At 45.0% G+C, this 15,434-nt stretch overlaps 1 protein-coding gene across 3 annotated transcripts in view; it reads left to right on the top strand.

Moving 5' to 3' along the window:
* Positions 1 to 15,434, top strand: part of OSCP1 (organic solute carrier partner 1) — a 31,067-nt gene that overhangs the window by 7,269 nt on the left and 8,364 nt on the right. For all 3 annotated transcript variants that reach the window (XM_032614970.1, XM_032614975.1, XM_032614971.1), the window contains 3 exons: positions 6,368 to 6,522; positions 10,710 to 10,877; positions 11,389 to 11,469. In XM_032614970.1, coding sequence (XP_032470861.1) covers positions 6,368 to 6,522; positions 10,710 to 10,877; positions 11,389 to 11,469 — 404 coding nt within the window. The remainder of the gene's footprint in view (positions 1 to 6,367; positions 6,523 to 10,709; positions 10,878 to 11,388; positions 11,470 to 15,434) is intronic.

The raw sequence follows: 15,434 nt of genomic DNA, 5'->3' as shown, positions 1-15,434 counted from the left end.
CCAGGTCATCAGACTCCAGAGCTCATACTCTTCACCCGTATCCTTAACTGCTGCCCTGTACTTCCATACCCGAGGGGACTGTGTCAGAATCTTTGTCGGGGGAGTGGGGTAGGGAGGGGACTGGAAGACTGGGAGGAGACAGAGAGGTTTGTAAAAAAAAATACGGTATAACCACTGATTTTGTAAAAGAAATGACAGAAAGTAGTTAGTTGATGAGGACCTGCAGAAGACAGAGCGAGAAAGCAGGGCAGAGAGTGCGGGATTCAAAACATCGAGAAACACTCATCTCTTCCACCACTTAGAGTTGGCGTAGCTGCAGGAGCAGGGGCCTCTGTGACAAATGCCCCTGCACAGAGGCCTATAAAACACCAGACACGGTAAACTAGTCCTCATTGAAGCTTTGAATGGAAATCGTATTTCTTCTAGATGTTTTCACTGCCTTATACAACTAATTGGTCTCCTGGAGGCCATCCTGCTCCCACAAGGCCAGTGCAGATCTTGCAGTTCTTCCCCACAGTGCAGCCTCTAGTTTAGAATTCAACAGAAAGGAAGTGCTCTCTCTGTGGGGCAACTTTTGAGTGTTGCATATTGAATGCGGTCCCATGTTTAAGCAATCGCGAGAATAATAAAAGGTGCCTTCACCTCACTCCCACCCTCTCAAAGATACTCATCAGTAAGACCCTCTTACGTTTTGTCTACGTTCCTCAGCTGACAAGGGGAAACTGAGGCATGGGGCCATTAAGTGATTTTCCCAAGATGCGCAGATCACAGCGTAGTACTGAGCAACCGAATGCTGTGAGGTTCTGTTTTTATTTTTCTAGTTCCCATTTAACAGGCAGCTCTGGATATCCTTGGGCCTACCTCCCACTCAAAATATAAGTAAAGTGGAATTGTCACAAACAAGTCATCTGGAGAAATAAGAGAAAAACAGGGCATCCTTTACCTTCTCCGGATCCTCAGGAGGAAGTGGGCCAGGAGCACACAGCACGACAGAGACCTCTGCTGGAGCTGACTGTCACTGCCTGCGGGAGTGCCTGGTAGCCCTGGGCATGTGTTAGCCAGCTCTGTTTTGTCAGCAGCAGGTAATCACTGTCCCTTAGGGTAGGTGAGCCCCTGGCAGCCACTCTGTTCCCAAACACACCTTCAAGAGGGTTGCAGCTCTATCTCTCTGAATTCCCACGAGCCTTTCAGGCAAGACCGCCTGTAAAATAAATGCCACGAAATGATAGAAGATGCGGACATTATGCCAAAGAAGCCAGCATCTGCTTTAAGAAGGCCAGACTCTTGGTGCTGCTTCCCCAGTGTTTTCTCTCCTAAACCCTGTGACTCTTGTGGGAGAGAGATGATGAATTTTCCCAGCGGAGTCTGACATTGCAGTGGGAACCCTTTGCAGTTAGTTAGGACATGGCACTGGCTGTGCTTTCAGGCCAGTCTCTTCGAAGCTGTTGGTATTGTGTACTGAAGGCACATATATGCTTTGCTTATAACCTCAGAAATCACCTCTCAAACAATCTAGTGCAAATGTTTCCAAACTACACCAAAATACGAAATGTTTTTGAAATGTGGATGTGTGTGGAGCTCTGTTTATCTGTGGGTGGTTTCTCTAGATTGTAATCTCTCCCAAAAAATTAAGGAAAAGAAAATCACCATCCTTTATGGGTGGTGTCCAAAGTTCTGCAGTAGAGAAAGCAGAATTAGGAGAGAAGCCAGCTAAGTGCCTGATGTGTCTGTTTCATCCCCACAACCCTACAAGGTAGGTGCAGTTATCATCCCCCTTTTACAGATGAAGAAACTGAGGTTAAACAAGCTGTTTGAAGTTATCTAGCTAGTAAGTGGTAGAGCCAGGTCTCAACCCATAAAGGGTCTTGATTCTCACAGGTTTCTCTAGCCAAGTACATTTTTCCTTGTTTGGTCTCTTCTTGGCATCTCCCTGACTACCTTTGTCCTCAGGAGCTTTCTGTACATCGTTATTTCCCTCTTTTTACATGGAAGTCATGCCTCTCTCTATAAAAAGTAAATCAGAAACAAATAGACTTTTTTCCCTATTAATTCACATTTCAAGTTTTTTTAATTTGAGCAGTTCTGTCTGTACTCTAGAAAGCAAAATCTTACAGTAATAAGAAAATCTGGTTTGTGAAGAAAGAAAATCCTTTCTCTCCCTGTTCTTGGGGTTATTCTTCCTTGTGGAAGTTAGTGTTTTTAAAAGCCTTGTATTGAATGATGTGTATTTTCAGAGTGTTAGAGGGGATGACTTCTTGAGCCTTTCAAGATAAACCCCAGGGTAGCTAGTCCTCCTGAGCTTCCTCTCCTCCTAAGCCACCCTGTGTAAGATAACAGCCCCCCTAGGGCTTTTTTGGAACTTGTTGTTTAACCATCATCCTTTTAAGAGCTTCAAATGGAAGGCAGAGCATTTGCATTAAACGTTAATGCAAACATGAAAACTAAAGTTTCATAAGCCAGGTAATTGGAATTGGTATTTTTAAAGCCTCATTGAAAATAACATTCTTGCTTCATGAACTGGTGTTTTCTTTTTATATGCTTCATGTAGATGAATGGACAGAGGTGGACAGAAAACGAGGTATGCTATTTCGGGGCTGCATGTATTCAGTCTGCATCCACAGGTTCACCCAGTCCTTCATCAGTGGGGCTTAAAGTGGGACCACTCTAAATATTTCCAAATAAAAGAATAGGTGTGAGTTTCTCTTTAGCTGAGACATCGGTTATACATTTGAATCTTTTACTTAACTAAATACAGAGTGGAAGATGAAAACCAAGGAAACATTGGCCAAAGGACCATATTGCACCTGAGGTATTTGTCCCTTTTCATCAGTTCCAAGCTTTGCAAGGATAGCTGGAGCAGTAGCTATATTTCTGGATAGGCTGTCCCATTTAGTCATCCTTAAAACAATTCTGTGATAGCATCGTGAAGCCTAAGAGCTGTTCTGCTTAGCACACGGAGATATCTGTTGAACAACCGAGAAAAATGGAAGCCTATGGCTGCATGGCCGCCGGGATTGCGTGCAGAAGGCATGACACGCACGCACTATGGCCTTATCATGCCAAATCTTCAGTTTCCTGTTCACCTACAACTAGCAGCAAACCTGAAAAAGCTGTCTATTCCTCAGAGTAAAACCTTAGCCTTTCTCACCGTTAACTGTCACGAATATCTTCCATCATTTGACATTTGGGTATAGTTTATGCACGTCATAGCCAATGTCCTCGATATTTTAAGTGCTCTCCCCACACCAAGTATGCTGAGGAGATAATGTATATAATATTTAAGAGCACAAGCATTAAAATCAAACAACCCCATTCTAATTTCAAGTGCACCGTCTGCTGTGTCATCTTGGACTTCAATCTTTCTGAGGCTCAGTTTTCCCCCTTGACAGAATTGGATAATAATTCAGAGCTGTCCTGGGGTTTAAATGAGATAATGCATGGAAAGTTCTAAGCCCAGTACTTGGAACATAATAAGGCTTCAAAACATGGTAATCATCCAGAAGTAGTAGCTTGTCTGTTTTACCCTTGGTTCCAAGTTGTATGTTCCCATAAACAATAAAATTTGCAGCAGAGGTAGCTGATAAAAACTCAGTTGCTTTCATCAAGAGAATTATTTCATCAGGCCAGCCTCAAAGAAAAGCCCAATCGAAGTGGTTGATACTCTTTTATCATATTTCACAACCATCTTTCACCACTTCTCTTGAGCAATTTTTGGCCCACCTCTTGACGCACGGCAGAACTTCAGGTGAGAAGTATGGATTTTGAAGACTCTTCATGTAAGTAATTGAATCACTGGAATTTATCTTAACTTAAGCGTCCAAAAATAATAAGCAGAACCTGACTTCATAATCTGACCCCGGTATTAGAAGCCTGTTATGTGAAGAACTCAGTTGTTGACCCTTCCAGTGCACCTGTGAAAAACCACCCCACTCCCTGGCTTTAGTCTCCCGATGAAATCTGGCTGCTAGCACATGCCTGCCTCATGAAAGTATGCAGAGCTCGTGAGAGTGCCAGAAACCAACCCCGGCACCAGCTGACAGATCGGGTTAAAACTATTTCTCAGGTTTAACTTGAATACGGTGCGGGCTGCTACTCTTGGGCAAGGACAAAGTTTACTTCCTCTTTGTGCCCTGCTGTTCATCTCAGTGTCTCGTACTCAGCAGGCCTACGTCAACCAAGTGCCAGGTGAAGCACACTGTGAGATATAAGCATGTTAATTTGTGCCCCCAAAGAATTAAGTGAAAGGTGGACGCTCTGGGTGCCAGGGCCCAACAGTAAAACTGCCATTTCCTCTTTGGGGACATTTGTGTTCACTGCTCTGCCCACAGGGACAGGGCCTGTTGTGCTCTCTTTCCAGCAGGAGAACTTTCTGGAAGTTCTCGTGCAAGGAGCCATGGTGATACATAGCTTATTCACTTCCCCCCCGGGGGGAAAGGCTTCATTTTGCTTTTTACTTTGCCAGAGGGACTAACAATCACCTTGGGATTGTCTTTCCTTTAGAGCTGATTTACTTGAGCCTAAGCTAATTTCCTAGGTTCTGCTAAAGGCTCAAAGACCCTAGGGACATATTGCAGCCCCTAGGGGGATGGGAGCTCTTTGTATGCGTGAACATAGTCAGAGCTGGTGTGATTCTTTAACTTGAATTCTTCCTCTTTGGCACTCCTCCCTGGCCTACATACACCTATGGAAAATCCTTCAGATTCTCTCTTCTGAGGCTTTATGCGTGTCTTTCCATTTGTAGCTATTTCCTTGCAAATTCTACATGTTATATAGGCTGTGGTAAGAAAAATGTCAGAAAGCCCAGTTTATTGCAGGTCCGTGCTTGGTTAGGTCAAAGGCAAAAGGCTGTGCTTGAGGCAAACCCAGAAGAGTTCATCTGTCTCTAGGGAGACAATGGGGAAATGTTAGTGCACATGGAAGGTAAGCTGCCCTGGGTTGGAACTGTCCAGTGTGAGGGATGCCCTGTGTTGGTAACGGATCTGATTCTTCCTCACTAATGGGATGGAGTATAGAGTAAAATCCAAAGGTCAAGTGTGAGTTCAACACTTCTGGAAGGAGTCCGTTCTTTTGTGTCTTGGTGGGGGAGTGGGGAGGGAGATGTTTCCCTTCCCCCTCTCCCCTCTCTCTGTAGCCCTTCCATTTAAAATTTAAGTACGACTAGCCCTCAGCTCCCCGCTTCTCCCCAAAACTGCCCTTTGAGATACTTTAAAATGCTGGCCTGAGCCCTCAGTGTACGTCTATCAGTTACTTACAGGTTGAGAGGGTGCCCGAAATCATGACCTTGCCTTCACTCTCTAAGATACAAGGCCACAGCCAGTCACCTGGTGTGTCCTCTGTGTGGCAAGAGAAAGAGGCATCTGTATCTTTCAGCAATAATCACCCACGTTTGATAATTGATTTTGTATAATTATGTTAAGTAACCAGTTTTCTTTCAAATTTTAATTACTATGAATGTATAGTCTCAGCATCCATATACCCTCACCTTTAGGTAGGAATATATCTGGCTTAATTAAGAATAATCTGTGTTCAACCATACCCGTTCTTATTTCTTGTACCAAAGGGTTTTCCTAGCCCTCAACTAATGTTATTTGAGTAGCACAAAATATCTAAATGAATGAGTTAATGAGACACTAGAATTGTAGAAACTTTGGTGTGCACAGGCCTTAGGACCTTTTATTCTCACCGTATGGACATTTTCCATCTGAACAACAGTATGAGACACATCACTACAGTATATCAATATTATAGATCACATATAGAAATTAAGGCATCCTGAATGGTGTTTATCTGAAGTACACATCTTATAGAAACATTAGAAAAGTTTTCATCTCTAACCAGTGGGTAGACTTGTCTATCTTTGTAAACTGTTTTGCAAAAAAAAAAAAAAGAGTCAATTACCATTATAGGTCCCATTTTTATAAAATTTAATTTTAAGTAAAAATGTTATAAACTTGCTAAACAAACAAAACACCATGATGCTGTTTCTCGTTTTAAGGTAGAGCTCTAATCGAAAAGAATCTTTTTTAAAGATTCTAATAGGAATCTATTTTAAAGAAAGAAGAAACTTATCCCCTATCACCAAGTGAGATAACGTATGTAAAAGTGGTTTGTAACCGTTGAAGCACAGCGTATTTGTACATTGTCACATGTATGTTTGCCCTGAGATGGTCTCATAAAGCACTCCTGACCCTGCTTTCTACTGGGACACCTGTGTGGTATCTCCCCAGGGAGCAGATCCCACCAAACGCATCCACATCCCCACTCTACATAGGCCCAGCTCCTCCATTCCATTCGTACACAGGGAACATTTCCTGAATAAAGCTTCCACCAGTACCTTGTTCGACTGCATCTTCTCTTGTCTCTACAGTTCTGAATGACATCATCTCAACCATGTTCAATCGAAAGTTTATGGAGGAATTGTTCAAACCCCAAGAGCTCTACTCCAAAAAGGCCCTGAGGACAGTCTACGACCGCCTGGCTCACGCCTCCATCATGAGACTAAACCAGGCCAGCATGGATAAGGTGAGCAGACAGCTGCCTCTGTCCCCTGGGCTGCATTTCTTGTGGATGATCACAGACCGGAATCAAATGAGATGACGTATGCAGTGGTGCCCGGCAAAAGACAGGCACATGTAAACATGGGTTGCTCTTGAGTTTCAAGTGGGGAAGGACCTCAGAAGTCATCTGCACCAACCCCTGTGTTGTTTATTCCATTATGTCACCCAAAGAGTGTGCTGATTTGCATGTCCATGTTTAGGAACACCTTAACCCAATACAAGCACCCAATCCTAAAAGCTTTAATTCTGCTTCTTCCTTAACAAAGCTCAGCTCTGCAAACCAGGCTTTTTTTTTTTAAAGCAAATTCAAAACTGCTCAGTCTTTATTGGGTTGGCCAAAATGTTCGTTTGGGTTTTTCCCAAAGATGTTACGGAAGATGTAAAGATGTAAGATGTTACGGAAAAACCCAAACGAACTTTTTGGCCAACCCAATATTTATAATATACACATATCTGTTTCTTTGCGAAACCAATTTTTGGGTACTCTGATTTTAAAAGGAATAATTCCAAATAAATAATGGCAGAGAAGAGATAAATCTCCTGTTCATAAGAATTCCAAACACTTATGTAGATACTCTGCCCACAGGAATAGAGAGCATAGCTCCCCACTGCTTGAATGTAGCTGCACTTGGTGACTTCCTTCCAGAGAAGACAGTTTGGAAAGGAGGGGGAAAACAGCTAACTTCTCGGTGGAAAAACATGGCAAATATTACCTCAGCCAGGTGATAACATCAATAGTGATAAGCCATGTGGTGGTACCCTGATATGATGCAATGAGGATATAACACTTTGCCTCTGTGATCTTCCTCCCAAAAACCCACAACCCCAGGCTGATGGTGAAAAAAACATCAGACAAATACCATTCGGGGGTCATGTTACAAAATACCTGACCAGTCGTCAAAGCTGTCAAGGCCACCAAAAACAAGGAAAGCCAGAGAAACTGTCACAGCCAAAAGGAGCCTAAGGAGACATGATAACTAAATATAATGTGCGATCCTGGAACAGAAATAAGACATCAGGGTAAACTAACAAAATCTGAATAATACATGGACTTCAGTTAGTTTTTAAAATAATGATAATAATAGTTCCTTTTCAAGTCCCTTCATTACGTGAGTTTTTATAAATCATGAGGACTGACAGTGGGTGCCAGGTGTGCAAAAATCAACAGTGTCTCACTGCTGGTACCTGGAAACCTCAGAGAGACAGACTGCCTTTAACTATGCCCTCCTACCTTCTGCCACTTACCTTGAGAAAGTTACTTGCTTTCCCTGAGCCTCCATTTTCTCATCTATAAGATGGGGATAATAATAGCTACTTCATCAGTTAGTGGGAAGATTAAGTGAGAAACATAGATAATAATGACACAAGAAGGCCTGGCACATAGATGTTCGAGAAATGTTCGGTATCTTCTCTTCTCTGCTTGTTCCTCTCCCTCTGCCTTTAAGAAAGTTTAGGTTTCCACTGAGAAAGGACACAGAACTTGGAATAAAAAACCCTGGGTTCAAGTCTTCTTTCTACCAATAGCTCTGAGACACAATTGACTGAATAACTCATCTGAGCTTTCATTTCTTCATCCTATACCTGTTTTTATCCTTTATTCCTAGCACAGTGCCCTGTACACAACAGGTGCTTAATGTTTTTTGGTTTTTATAAATTTATTTATTTGTTTATTTATGGCTGCGTTGGGTCTTCGTTGCTGCGTGCGGGCTTTCTCTAGATGCTGCGTGTGGGCTTTCTCTAGATGCGGCGAGCAGGGGCTCCTCTTCGTTGCGGTGTGCGGGCTTCTCACTGCGGTGGCTTCTCTTGTTGCAGAGCATGGGCTCTAGGTGCACAGGCTTCAGTAGTTGTGGCTCACGGGCTTAGTTGGTCCGCGGCATGTGAGATCTTCCTGGACCAGGGATCAAACCCATGTCCCCTGCATTGGCAGGTGGATTCTTAACCAGTGTGCCACCAGGGACGTCCCAGGTACTTAATGTTTGATGGTGATGATGGAGAGTCTTAAATCTACATCTCCAGTATCAGACACACCTGCGTGTGTACACACACACACACACACACACACACACACACACAACCAGGCTGCTCCTGCTGTATGCCACCTTCTAAGCGAGATGTTTATCTGCATGTTGGAGAAAGGGGATCGTGTAGAGGGTTCTAGCATGTGCTTCAGGATCTGACCGTCTTTAGTTGCAAATCTCACCCTACTACTAAGTACCAGCTATGTGAAATTAGGCAAGCTTCTTCATTTTTAAACTTGGGATAATACGTACCTCATAGAGTTCTTGTGAAATTAAAGGGGATCAGTTGAGGCCATGCATATCCACGTGCTCGCACAGCATTCAGGTGGCTGTAGTTTAATTCCCAAGCCCACCTCAGATGTGTCCATACCTTCTCTCCCAAACTCCCCTCCCTCCGTCGTAGCATCATGTATCTCCCAGGCACTAAGTTGGAAATGCTGTGGTCCTTTTGGACAGCCCTCAGATCGTCTCCCGAGTCCAGTCAGGCGAGCACCATGTACTGACAGCTTTCTTCCTGAGTGTCATATGCTCTTCTTTTCCCTTCCTTATCCATCCCCACCATCTTTATTCCAGGCCTTCCATCTGGGTCACTCCAACAAAATTTCTTTCATTCATACAATCAGTAGATGTTATTGCCATCCTCTTAGGAGCCAGGCACCAGCTAATCCTCCCCACTCCAGTCTCTCCCTTCTCTCGCATCTCATCATGGCCAGAGTCACCAATCTCACTTAATTACTACTTTTATCACATCAGCACAGAGCATTTCAGTAGCCCCCTAATTCCTACCACATCTAGTCTAAATTATCTTGTCCATCTTTCTAAAACCTCTAACATTCCAACCTTGCCATACCCACCTTTATTTCCCACCACCCCGAACACAAACCATCCCCTCCAGTCAGGCTGCTCTACTCTTTCTCCCAGGAAAATAGCATGGCTATAGCTGCCTCCAGACCCTCACGCATGCTGTTCCCCTCCACTAGAATGCCTTTCCCCTCCCTCGGCCAGCTGGAACCTTGCCTTGAGTCTGTAGCAGGCCCAGTTCTTCCACAAAGCCTATCGTGACCACTTTGGTCCTCACCAGTGTCATACCATACTTGGGGCTTATTGATCTCTTACTAAGTTTCATTTTTCATCTCATACAGTCGTGGAACTTCATTCTTGCCACTTTCACATGTGTTTTCTCATTTACTCCTCTCAGCTGTTCTGCAATGTTGGGAAATTAGGGAGTATTTTTTTTTAATATTTATTTGGCTGTATCGGGTCTTAGTTGCGGCACGTAGGATCTTCGTTGCAGCACGCGGGCTTCTCTCCAGTTGTGGCTCTAGAGCGCACGAGCTCAGCAGTTGCGGTGCGCAGGCTCCAGAGCATACGGGCTCAGTAGTTGCGGTGTCCGGGCTCTCTGATTGTGGCATGCAGGCTCCAGAGCACACGGGCTCGGTAGTTGCAGCACATGGGCTCTCTAGTTGTGACGCACAGGCTCCAGAGCGCACGGGCTCAGTAGTTGTGGCACACGGGCTCAGTAGTTGTGGCGCATGGGCTCTCTAGTGTGGCACATGGGCTCTAGAGTGCACGGACTCAGTAGATCTGGCGTGCAGGCTTAGTTGCCCCGTGGCATGTGGGATCTTAGTTCCCCAACCAGGGATCAAACCCGTGTCCCCTGCATTGGAAGGAGGATTCTTAATCACTGGACCACCAGGGGAGTCCCAGGAATATTTTTTACGCATGAGAAAACTCAGGCTTAGAGAGGCAAAGAGACTTGGCCAGGGCCATCCAACAAGTCAGCAGCAAGGAGGGCTTGAATTTGGGATTTCATTCTCCACGTCCAGCACCTTTCCAGGGCCCCCCAGCTGCCCGTACTGTTTCACGTGTGGTCCATCAACAATACATGTAAGCTGGCCAGAAATCCTGGTTTGCCCAGGAACATCCCGGTTTACTCCTGTTGTCCCAGCTTAATTATTACTATCACCCCTTTTTACTTCAACAGTGTCTTGGTTTGAGTGATGACTAGATATGGTCACTGAGCTGCATGGTAAGCCCAGAATTGGTTTCCGGTAAGTGCCGACTGAATCATCATTCGAGGTTCTGATGTCTGCCTTTATGGTCCTGTTTCTTTTATTCATGTATGGGTTGGCAGCTCTATGACCTGATGACAATGGCTTTCAAATATCAAGTATTGCTGTGTCCTCGTCCCAAGGATGTGTTGCTGGTCACTTTCAATCATTTAGATGCCATCAAGGGATTCATCCAAGACTCCCCAACCATCCTGCATCAAGTGGATGAGACTTTCCAGCAGCTGACTGAAGTAAGCGTATCGTCAGTTTATCACCTCTCAGCCCCAATACTCGTTCTCATTCCTCTGTTAAGGACAGGCAGATTCTATGACAAAGAGAACAGGGTGAGGAATGACAAAACCTGCCTCTCCCAGAAAACTCTCAAAATCTACAGGTATCCATTTTGGAAACACAAGAGACATTATCATCTTATACCCTCTCACTGTTGCCTTCATAAATGGGGAAGCAATGATACAGAGCATAGCTGTTCTCGCCTAACTTTTCTGAAAGGGAGTTGGTGGTGGATGTTCTATAGAATCTTGGGGAACGGGGGAGGTAAAGTGCATGCTGCTCGGTGTGCCACCGTGGGGCTTGTCCCTCAGGCGAGGGTGCAGTGCTGGCCCTCCTGCCCCACCTGCCCAGCAGCTGAGTCCTCTCCTTGCTCTCTGGCTCCCATCCCTGGGCACCCACCCACCCCTGCCTGTCCGCACTTTCCATCTCACTTCTGAAAGTGGAATGCCTCTATCTGCTTTGCCTCCGCAGATATATGGGGGTCTCTCTGCGGGGGAGTTCCAGCTGATCCGGCAGACGCTCCTTATCTTCTTCCAGGACCTGCACGTCAGGGTGAGTGAGTGGGCGGCCTGGGAGCACCCTGCCGCTGCTGTCCTGGGGAGACAGGGTGCAAGTCTTCAGGGCAGATAAGGCTGGGATTCTGCCCAGTTAGCAACATCCTCGGTGTTTGGCTCCATGCTCATAGCAAATCGCAGCAGTTTTTCAATGGACCAAGGAAGACAGTTGATGCCGCCATTCCCTCCCAGTTACCTTATGTGTTTCTTTAAAATGTGGCTTCTTCCCTTGCTTTCCCAGGCCACCAGCCTGATCTCAATTCCAAAACCTTTTCTCAAGCCTTTATCATCTTGACTTCTCCAGTGTCTGAGCTGTCAGGAGGCTGCCCTCCTGCTGCATGAAACTGTCACCTTTCATGGACTTTCCTTGCACCATACCGTCCTGGCCTTCCCTTACCTCTCCCATCTCTCTGCCTTTCACTCTTTCCTCCCCCTCCTCCTGTCTCCAAGCCTTCCCCCTTCTGCCTCTACCCACCCCCTGCTCGTGAGGAATCGCTTTCCTCCCCACTTTGGCTGCCGACTGACCCTTCCACCTATGACTCCTACATCTAACCTCTACCCAACCCTTGCCCCAGCCCTGCCGTCCAGACCCACATCTCCACCCGCTTGGGGAGACACTCTCCCATGTCCACAACCTAATGTCTATAGCTAAACTAGTCTCCACAATTCAAGTCCTGCCCAACTTCCGGTCTCTTTTCAGGGCGCCACCATTCCCTCACTCGGCTCAGAACCAGAGCATCACACCTTTGATTTCCCTTCTCTGATCTTCTAATTGCTTCTATGGCCCATCGAGTCTGCCTTTTCACTCTCCACGCCCTCCTTTCCATTCCTGTCACCACCAGCCCAGCTCAGGCCTTCATACTTCTTGTTGGCTCTCGCCTCCCAGTTGACCCTGCCTCCTCCAGACAGTTCTACACCCTAGCTCAGAAAAACACATTTCTGAGCTTCTGAATTTGGGGCCTGTCTCTCTTGCACAGGACTTTGTTCCTTCCCAGAATTTAACACGCTGGTATGGGAGGGTGGGTGATACAGCAAAATGAGCCCAGGCTCGGGAGTCAGGCACTCCTGTGCTTGAATCCCACCTACAGCACAGCTCCATGACCATGGGCAAATTACTTCCCTGGCGCCTTAGTTTCGTCATCTGAAAAATGGAAATGATAGTACCTAATTTAGGGTTTTTCAGGAGGATTAAGTGAACCATCACATGTAATATATATGTATTTGCTCGTATATATATGTATACACTATAGAATGCTTCCGGAAGGATGTACAGGAAACTGGTCACAGTGGTTGGCTCCTGGGAGTGGGGAACTGCATGGAGAACAGGGATACAAGAGAGACTGACTTTCCATCGTGTATCCTTTGAACCTTTTTTCTTTTTTTTTTTTTTTCGGCCGTGCCACACGGCTTGTGGGATCTTAGTTCCCCAGCCAGGGATCGAACCTGTGCCCCCTGCACTGGAAGCACAGAGTTCTAACCACTGGACCACCAGGGAATTCCCACCCTTTGAACCTTTTAAATTTTGTATATGTGCATGTGTAACATATTCACAAAATAAAATTCAAAAAAAGAAGAAATAGAATATGCTTAGAACCTGATTGTTATTTCCCTCCTGTGGACAGGGAAAGACAAATAGATTTCAACGCTGAGGCCAACTTTATTTTTAACCCCCATGAATAATCTCATTTGCTATGGATGGAGCAATAATAACATCAATATAAATTGAGATCTCTAATAGTCACCAATTAAAATTAAAAATATGAAAGTACAAATAAGATTAAGTTTCGCGTTGCTTTAAATATTAAAAACTCTGCATCATATGGTTGTCAAGGCTGCATATTTGGACATTAGTTTATGGACTGTAGTAATATAAGCAGCCATACTGACTTCTCAATTCTGGCAAGATAAAATTCATTATGATAAAAAGACTTTCCTAATAATAAGTCTATAACAAAATCATTAAAATATATGAAACCACAAAATATATTAAGCTTTAATTGCTAAATGGGCAGGCAATGAAACATCAGAATGTTCATCAAGAGAAATTGGAATCACATATCCTGCCGTTACTCAGCCTCTGGTCTGTAACATCCGGCCGCTTTTCCACATCTGGTCTTTAATGGTATTTCTGCTCAGCTGCAATTTATGATTGCCTACACAGATTCTCTCTGTGCTCAAAACAACCTTCATAGTTTTTCGATTCTGTTAGCAAAACTAACTAAATCAAGAAAACACAGCTCTGAAAACTCCCTTGCTCATTGTTTAACCAAAGCAAATGCAAGACTCCTCATCCTAATGTCCAAAGCTTTCTGTGATATCACAAAACAACGTGAAGTGGCCTTAGTATGGTCAAGGCCTGACCTGTGCCCCAGGCCCCAGAGGCTGCACGAAGACCGATTCCATTTGGAGTCCTGAGCAGTTATGTACAACCATCTCAAGTCCCAACCCCCTTCAGCTCTCCAGAGCCCCTCCAGAGTCGCCTCCTAAAAGGTGGGCCCTCAGGTCACCCACCCTGCTCCGAATGCTCCTTCCCACACGTGCGCCTTCTATCATGGACTTCTTCCTGCACTCCCCCTCTTCCAGTTGTTGGAAAACATAACTCCATCTTCGCCTCTTCATAGCATGGTCCTTACACTTCCACTCCATTATCCACTCCACTTGGAAACAGTTCATCCCTGGAAAACTAGTTCGTCTAACAAATATGTATTGAGTGCCTGCTCTACACCAGGCAGTTTTCAGTCCTGAGATACAGAAGTGAACGAGGCAGAGGCCCTGCCCTGAGGAGGTTCCGTGCTAGTAGGTAGAGACAAGGAGGACACGTAAATCGTGTTATGGCTCTGATAACTCTTAGGAAGGTGGCCATATACAGTAAAGTTATAGAAGGCAACTGGGACAGGATGTTGCCTTAGACCAGCACTGTCCAACAGAGCTTCCTGTCGGTGATGGAAATGTTCCGTATCTGTGCTATCCAATATGAGAGCCACTAGCCACATGTGGTTGTTGAGTACTTGAAGTATAGCTAGTTCGACAGAGAAACTGAATTACTGATTTAATTTAAATCTAAATAGTCATGCTCAACTGGTAGCTACCATTACTGGACGGTACATCCGTAGACGATAGAGGCAAGGACAGCATTTCTGAGGACAGATATTTCAGTTGAGAGTGTAACAACAAAGATCTCAGGGGAGAACATCTAACCTGAAGGGACAGCTAGTTCAAACGCCTTTAGGTAGGAAAAAGCACGATATGCTCCTTGGACAGAGCGGAAGCCAGTGAGGATGGAGCATATCTAGGCAGGGGTGATATTTAAAATAAAGTTAACCACTTGTGCAGCATGGGCACTAACTAATCAGAAGAGGTGCCAGTCATAAGTAAACTGGTACCTACCTACCAGTTGACTTAGCTTTAGACCCTAGTAAAGGAGTTTATTCTAAGAGTAAAACAGAGATCTGGAGCATCTTAAGGTGAATGGTAACATGATTTGTGTCTGGAAGATGAATTAAATGGAACAAGGGTAGAGGTAGGACAGCAGTTACAAAATCTAGGTAAAAATGAAAGCACTGGGATTAGGTGCTAGCAGTGGAGACACATATGGAATATACCTTTGGGGCAGAGCCAGTAAGATTTACTAAGAGATTAGATGTAGGGAATGAGGGGAAGAAGAAGAAAGAAAAACTCCTAAGTGGCTGGTGCCATTTTCTGAGTGGGGGAAGGACTGAAGGGAAGTGTATTTGAGTAGAAAAAATAATCAATTCTATTTAAATTGGATTTGTTCTCCAAGTAGCAGAGTCAAGTAGGTAGTTGAATACCTAATCCTGGAGCTCAGAGGAGAGCGCCAAGCTGGAGACGTAAATGTGGGAATCCTCAGCGTACAGCAGAGAGACGGTATGCGAAGTCTTCTGGCCACCTGAAGGAGGCCGGTCATTCTCCCTCATCCACAGGCAGGATGTGAGAAGCAGAGTC

The sequence above is a fragment of the Phocoena sinus genome, chromosome 1 (assembly GCF_008692025.1).
Source record: "Phocoena sinus isolate mPhoSin1 chromosome 1, mPhoSin1.pri, whole genome shotgun sequence".
NCBI lineage: Eukaryota > Metazoa > Chordata > Mammalia > Artiodactyla > Phocoenidae > Phocoena > Phocoena sinus.
This window is presented reverse-complemented; position numbering and strand designations above follow the sequence as displayed.